Source organism: Octopus bimaculoides, chromosome 6 (genome assembly GCF_001194135.2).
Source record: "Octopus bimaculoides isolate UCB-OBI-ISO-001 chromosome 6, ASM119413v2, whole genome shotgun sequence".
Lineage (NCBI taxonomy): Eukaryota > Metazoa > Mollusca > Cephalopoda > Octopoda > Octopodidae > Octopus > Octopus bimaculoides.
In genome coordinates, this window is record NC_068986.1 from 44,244,341 (window position 1) to 44,252,746 (window position 8,406).

Genomic DNA, 8,406 nt, shown 5'->3' on the forward strand with positions numbered 1-8,406 from the left:
ATGACAGGCATTGTTCTCCCGGTCAGTGTCCTGCATATCACAGGCCTTTAATGAGGACTACATACATACATACATACATACATACATAAATGTATATGTACATACAAACAAACAAACGTACAAAACTTGTCAATGTAGCTTAGATAAACTATGATTGTTTCACTTTTTCCATAGATGCAAAAGAATTGTAGCCATTCTTTCAACCAATTTCCTCAAAAGCAATGAATGTGATTTTCAAATAAAGTTTGCACACAGCTTATCCCCAGGTAAGGTTTTATTATTTATATTAAACAGTTCATAACTTATTCATTTAGGAATTCTACAGAAATGTTAGAGGGAATATGAATAATAAAAAGCTAAGAAAATAGATGAAAGAACAACATAGGGAAACTGAATTTTGTTGAAACAAACTACCATACTAGAGTTGTTGTTTAGCCCTGGGTAACCCAGATTAACTGACACATGATCAAAGGCATTCCAGCCTTGACCATTGTATCATTTTGTTTATGTAACATGGATTGTATTGTTCAACATATATATCTTCATTTTAGATTCTTTAGTGTGATTTGAGGGCAATTTGGCTGCTATTTCTAGTTTAGTAACTAGGCAGGGGCCTTCTCATTGAGCTGAATACATGTGAAACAAGCTAATGAAAGACCCACTCTGTGCTTGATAAAAAAGCCGAAAAATCTTCCTCAAATGACACTATAGTGTCTTAATAAAGGGAACACAGCCTTCTTTCCGTTACCACCTTCTCACAATAAATCTGTTCCTTTCCATCATGGAATATTTTCTTTTGTTCTGCAAGCTGCAAAGCAACTCCAACAGTGCTGGTGCTCACAAAAATACCCAGTGCACAGTAAATATTTACTAATCAATCCAGTCAGTAATAATGCTGAACGAGAGTGCTCTTTAGTCTTTCTGATGACATGGCAACCTCTGTAGTACTGGTGCCACAAAAAAACATCCAGTATACTCTGTAAAGTAGTAGGTGTTAGGAAGGACATCCAGCCATGGAAACCATGCCAAAAATGAAAAGTTAGAGGGAAAAAATGGTAACTGATCCATTGAATCCTGTTGAATTGTCCCACCCATGTCAGCATGAAAAGTGGACATGACCTTGTGGCAAAAAGTTTGCTTCCCAATGACATAATTCCAGGTTCAGTCCCATTGCATAGCACCTTTTATAACCCTGGGTTGATCAAAGCATAAATGGATTTGGTAGACAGAAACTGAAAGAAGCTCATTGTGTGTGTGTGTGTGTGTGTGTGTGTATGACTGGTTTGAACATAAAACTGGCATAATATTTGGGTTGGATATGACTGGTTTAAATGTTAAAGAGTTTAAGTGATAGGGTGTAGGAAGGCCAGCCATTGAGACCATGTTTAACAGATAAAAATGACATCAACTAAGACTATGGATTAATCTCTGCTACTCTATGTACTTGATAGTAAAGGACATGCAGTGAAATACTGTGAGACCCATCCAATCCATACCATGAAAAGAAATAGATCTGAAGTGGTGATGATTATATAAAATGAAAATGATTATATAATTATGAGTGGGTACTGAAAAGTTCCTGGTTTTAAGGGTATTGCAAAAGGCCTGGTTGGAGGCCCAACCTTCCAAGTTCTTTTACAGGGCTTAGAAAAACTGAAGGACCGTGACAGTAAATGTGTGAATTTGAGAGGGGAATATGTTGAATAAAATCATAATTAACTGATCATCCTGTATTTTCTTTTACCCAAAACCAGGAACTTTTTAGCACCCCCTCATATATATGTGTGTGTATATATATGGGGGGTGGGGGTGTAGGTATACTGAATCTTTAATTAGGAAAAAACATCTTTAACGCCCCCATTTTGTATTGCTACATGCTGTCAAAATCTTTGCCATACAAGTTATACTAACATTACTATTTATTTTCCTTTGTATTTGTTTAGGTTCTCGTCAAAAGAAGCTCATCCCACTCATCATTGAATACTGTACTAAGTATCCAAAGATTTTACATCAAATTACTCCATGTGATTTCACCAAGGGAGATATGCACGAATGGGCTTGGAAACGACTGGCTTCTGCTATCAAAGCACCTTTTGACTTTTCTGATTACAGTTCTAATGACAGTGAATTGAATGAGCTGACTCTCAAGCTACCGTTATGTCGGTCCCTTTCCATTCAAAGTAAAAATGAATCAACATCCTGAAGACTCTATGTGGAATATTTCCTGTTTTTTATTTTTTAAAAGTACTCCTTTTTAATTCATTAAATCTCTGATTGTCATCAGTGGTTTACTCTTGTAGATATATAATAGGTTAGAAATTTAAGAGTTTCAACTGTAATAAACCATCTAAGAAATATAGACATGTAATTGTATGAAATCTATTTTTGAAGTTTATTACTGAAAAACACCTACATCACTTTATAAATTTTATTTTTATATATCACCATCATTCAACTGTTGTAGCAGATGGTCCTAACCAAGGGACCACAGGGGATTTTTACCAACTGTGATCTCTTGGTCATGAGCCATCTTTTTAATGAAACAATTTTTTTTTAATAACTGAAGACAAAAAACAAAAACTTGACCCTTTAACATTCAGATTACTCTGTCAAATGAAATACTTATTTAATCACATTGTTTTGAATTAATCAGGGGTTATCTTGTAGCTTTGAGATTCTGATGATGTGATGTTTATTTTTAGAATGACTTTGTAGGGTAGGTGTGAAAGGCTGGATCTGACTAGTTTGAACATAAAACAGGTAGATTATTTTGGCAGGGTACAATCAGTTTAAATGCTAAAGGGTTAACACAACAAATGTGTAAGTATCATAGGAAACATTGAATGAAGGTGGGACACATATTTACTAGAATGGTCTATACTGCCAGTGTTACATGTTTGTCTGAGTATCTTATAGTTGATAAAATAATACAGTAAAAATACCAGAAACAATTTACTGTACCTTTTTAAAAATTTTTATTCTTTTTAATGGTTTGGGTCTGAAGGAAGGAGCTGTACCTATAGCCATGGCAGACCTTCCAAAACTTTTGAGATTGTTGTTGTTAAGATATGTCTGAAACGGTTGCAAGCTGACATCTACAGAAAAAACATGGGAAGGTAGTGAATTCTAGAGGATCAATGTTCAAGGAAGGAACGATAGGGCAAAATTTTGATGTAGGAGTTGGTAGCATCATCATCTTTATACCACCAACACCATCACCAACATCACCACCAATACCATCATTTTAATGTCCATTTTTTTCATGTTTGCATGGGTTAGATTAAAGTTGTTTAAGCAGGGGTTTTTTCTACATCCAGATATTTTTCTTGTCACCATCCCCTCACCGGTTTCCAAGTAAGGTTATCTTCCCCACAAGTCCTTTGAACATAAATAGCTCAATAGAAGGACATGTTATTGCAGAGGAATGCAAACAAAGGACCCTATTTGTATGATTGTGATTTTGGGCATTTACAATTAGCATGCAGATTTTATCTTATATATGCATAATAATAAAACCTTTTTTTTTTTTAAATCTCTAACATGGGTAATATAGTCATTCTCAAAGTTCAACAAAAACAAAATTATGGAAGTTCATACTGCAAATTAGGTAATTAGAAGAAAAAAGACTATTAGAAGGCCATTAGAAGAAATAAAAATTCAGTAGGCTGTTAATGAGACTAAGTATGCAGGTGGGATTTCAAATTATTGGAGCCATCATACAGAGCCAATCCTGTTCAGACTTGATCTTCAGTGATTAGGGCCTTGAAGAACCAATTGGAGACTTTACTGATTGCAGTGGGTGATAAATCTGTCCCTGAGGTTCTGTCATGTTCTTTTGAAATATATATATTGGAAAGGACACAACAGAACTTAGGCATAGCTGTGTGTTAAGAAGTTCGCTTTACAACCACATGGTTTCAGGTTCAGTCCCACTGCTTTGCACCTTTGAATAGTTTCTTTTACTGTCGCTCTGAGCCATCCAAATTTTTTTAAGGGAGCTTCTTAGACAGAAACCGTGCAAAAGTTTATTATGTGTGTGCGTGTCTGTGTATTGAGTTTGCGTTTATCTCTGTCCTGATAGTCTAGTAGTCTGTTAAGAGGCCAAGGGAATAAATACAGATTTAAAATAGGTACTGACTAAACTCTTCTAGGCAATGCCCCAGCATGATGACTGCAATTCAGGGACTAAAACAAGAAAAAAAAAAAAAAGAAATAGAATATCGAAAGTCTTTTTATCTTTTTATATTTTCATTTGCATTCATGTTACTTTGACATGTTTGGGGTATGCAATGATGCCAGTGAAAATGTGAAGGAGTTGAAAATGTTTTAAATGTACATGTATAAACTGTTTTGGAATATATATATATATATATATATATATAAAAGGCTAAATAAAATGTATTTCAGAAAATACTGTTATTATTAGTATTATTTCTCTTATTCTCATCTGTCTTCATGTTCTGAGTCCAAATTATGCCAAGGTTGACTTTGCTTTTCATCATTTGAGGGTTAATAATATATAAGTGCCGGTTGAGTACTGGGGTCGATGTAATTGACTTTGGTAAAGCCCCACTTTGGTCATCAGTGACCATGGGATTACACCTAGAAAGTTACCTTCCGAGGTGCAAATCCAAGTAAGATTGTTTATGTAAGTCCAGCAGTTGCTCATGCATACCAACGTTCCTTCTCCATGCCACCAATGTCATCCAAGAGAAAGGCAAAAGCGCTGATTACAGCTTGCCACCAGTGACATCGCAACTCATTTCTGCAGCTGAGTGAACTGGAGCAATGTGAAATAAAGTGTATTGTTCAAGAACAGAACACACAACTCGGTCTGGGAATCAAACTCACTAACTCATGATTCTGAGCTCAACACTCTAACCACTGAGCCCTTCTGAAATTACTGGCCTTGGGCCAAAATTTTAAATCATTTCTTTTATTCAGTAGAATTTTAAACGCTGGTTTGTGCATATGACTTTATATCTAATTATACTACGACGCTTGTTTTGCTTTTCTTATAAGAGGATTTTTTTTGAGTTGGTACAGAATTGATATATGTGGATTATGAAAGATCAAAATGAATGACAGACTCATCTAATTGATGTCAGCTTGAAAGAAGAAAATCACACATTTTGATAATGAGAATGAGGAAGAATACTTGGTTGAATCAACCTAAGTATAATACTGATGCATCTTTATCAAACTTATGTTACAGTCATCAATAGAAGATGACTGGGCAGCATATATCATGCTTTCACTAATTGTTTTGCTCATCACTCATACAGTGATAAGCAGCAACACAGCCTTTTGAGCCTTCCACTCTTGACCTAACAAATCAACCAGGATGTGACAGTTAGCAGGAAAGAATATGATGGGGGTGAGGTCATACCAGTACTAAGTACCAAACAAGTACTTTATTTATCAACTCTTGAAAAATAGAATACAAAGTTGACCGTGGTTGACTTGAACTCAGAGTGCAAGGAGATGGACCATATACTGAAATGCCTTTTCTTTGATACTTTCATGACATTGATTCAGCACCCTTTGTTTATGGCCATTAACACAAGCGAGATAACCATTCCCTCAAAACTAGGTGGGATTAGAATTTTAAATTTGAAATTAAAGAATATGAAGAAGATACATAGACTTCACAGAATTTTTTTTTAATCTATTAATAAGTTATTACAATATCGGTTGGGGGTGTAATCATGTACAGCACTATTTCATTCTTTTTAGAAATCTTCAACATGATTTAAGCAGTAATTTATTAAAATAACTATGTACTTATATATTGGGTCATCCCATAAATAATGCAGTTTTTTAGTACTTTTGTTTTCCAAAATACTTTTTTAATCTAAAATATATTTTCCTTTGTTTTCTACAATACTCTTCCATCTATCTGGAAGACTTACAAGGTTCCTGTGATGAAAAATACTCCTCCAGTACTGTTCTGACCTCGTCTACAGAATTCATATTTTTTCTGTCCAAATGATTTTGAAGACTGCAGAATAAATAATAATCAGATGGGGCAATGTCTGGTGAATATGGCAGGTGGGGCATTGTTTCCTATTCAAACTGCTCCAGCCTTTGGAATGTCATCCTTGCTGTATGTGGCTGGGCATTATCCTGATAGAAGAACACCTTTCATCTTGAAACTAAAGATGGTCGTTTTTCTTCTAGTGCTGACTTAAGCTGCTCAAGCTGCCCACAGTAGATCTTTGTTATAATTTGATTTGGGTTTAAAAGTTCAAAGTGGACTAAACCTTTCATATCTCACCAAACAGATACCAGCACCTTATGTGGGTGAAGACCTTGTTTAGCCTGGAGTGCTGGTGTTTCTCCTACCCACTGTCTTCGGCACTTGACATTTTTATAGAGATTCCATTTCTTGTCACCAGTCACTATGCGGTCCAAAAAAGGTTCATTCATGAGACGTGACAATAAAGAGCACACATTCACTTTCTGTGCGCGATTAGAATTGGAAAGTTTGTGAGGAACCCATTGACCCAATTTACTGACTTTTCTGATGGCATGCTTCTCTGCTAGTTCCTTAACAGTTACGATGGGATTTTGTTCTACCAGGGTTTGCAGGACGTCCTCATTGAGCTCACTACAGATCTTTCAGGATGAGGTTCATCTTCTATGCTGTAGTTTCTGGCTTGAAATTTCTGGAACCACTGCTAACACTAGCTTACACTTATTGTCTGATCCTCATATACTGCATTAATATTCTTCACATTTTCTGTTTCATTTGAACTCATAAAGTAAAATATGCCGAATATGCACCTTTGTCACTTCCATTATATCTTTGAAAAAATAACTGTTAAAATCGAACTGCACTCTTCAAAACTTGCACTAAGAATAAGTACAAAGTAAAATTACTACCTGCTTTTATAGCAAGTTGATGCAGGTAGTTTATCCCATCCCCCTCTGACCTTTTAGTTCATGTAATTGAAAAAACCTCATTATTTATGGGATGACCCAATACATGAAGCTTACATAAATTCCAGAAAATAAACACACACTACATTGGCACCTAGAGCAATTGGTGGCAGTATGTTACATACTCATGAAGGATGGCTGTAATTGGTTAGATACATAAACCATATAAAAGTTTGTCTATATGAATTCATTATATTACCATCCCTTCTGTAGTGGTCTTGTGCAGATGACACTTTAGTTTTACCATTGTCACATGTGTAATTTAAGCTAATCTGAAACTAAAGGCCTGTAAGCAATTTTTCTCCTTTCGTTTTGCTAGATAAACAAAACACTTGACTATTTTATTAGATTCGCTATTGTAATGCATGTTGTTTTAATCAACCAGCAACTAATAGCCTGTTGAGCCATTTTTTTTTACTATATCCAGAGAATAAAAATTCATTTTGGCTCATTTGCTCAGCATCTCTTTCTCACGCTAGTAGTTATGGCTAAGCCAGTGTACTGTCTTTCACTTTAATTTGGCAAGCAGTCTTTTGATTGAGCTCTACAACACAAGTTATTACATTGTTGTACATTATTCTTAACACATTTCTACAAAATAAATTATCTAAATAACCTATTGATATACATTCCCACAAACACATCATCCTCATCATCATTTACCGTCCAGTTTCCATGCTGGCATTGGTTGGATGGTTTGACTGGAACAGTTGTCTGTTTTAGCTTGGTTTCTACAGCTGGATGCCCTTGCTAACATCAATACTTTATAGAATGTACTGGATGCTTGTTTTCATGTCACGGGCACAGTTGCCTTTTACATGTCACTGGCACTTAGCTTGATGTGTCTTCTCAAGCACAGTAACTCACCAGAAATCTCAGTCACGTGTCATAACCTCTGTGAAACTCAACAACTGGAGATCATATTTCATCACCTTGTCTCACATCTTCCTGAGTCTACCCCTTCCACAGGTTCCCTCCACATTTACAGAAACACATCTATGTAACACATTTACGTAAGCTTTATCTAAATTGACATTGAAAATAATATCTGTTATTTTCACTTTAGTATTTTGTACAACTGAATTCTGTCCTATTTTAATCTGTACTTACAAACCGAGGAATTTCAACCATGTTTCGTGGTCTGCTACCACAACAGCTCCTTTATAGGATCCAGTTAGCTGAAGACATCATCAAGAGGAACCACGTCCGGTTTCGGCCCCTACTCCTCTACCGTTTTGACGTGGCGGGGCCACCCCCTTTCGGAGGTGTCTTCAGCTCTGGTGTTGGGTGCATGTCTTCTTTCACTGTTTGTGACTGTTCTAATTCAACTGTGGAATGTCCCTCGCTATGGTTATTTTCCAGGAGGTTCTGGCCACACGTCTTACGGTTCATTAACCCGCGTTGTTGAATTACTTTCTTCTGACATACCTTCCCTTGGTGGATTAGGATCCAGTTAGCTGAAGA

General features: G+C 36.0%; 1 protein-coding gene across 1 annotated transcript in view; it reads left to right on the plus strand.

Moving 5' to 3' along the window:
- The window catches only part of LOC106879143 (myeloid differentiation primary response protein MyD88), a 29,354-nt gene extending 24,943 nt beyond the window's left edge, over nucleotides 1-4,411 (plus strand). Inside the window, exons 5-6 of the mRNA XM_014928579.2 lie at nucleotides 175-266; nucleotides 1,944-4,411. Coding sequence (XP_014784065.1) covers nucleotides 175-266; nucleotides 1,944-2,203 — 352 coding nt within the window. The 3' untranslated portion in view covers nucleotides 2,204-4,411. The remainder of the gene's footprint in view (nucleotides 1-174; nucleotides 267-1,943) is intronic.
- The last annotated feature ends 3,995 nt before the right edge of the window (nucleotides 4,412-8,406 follow it).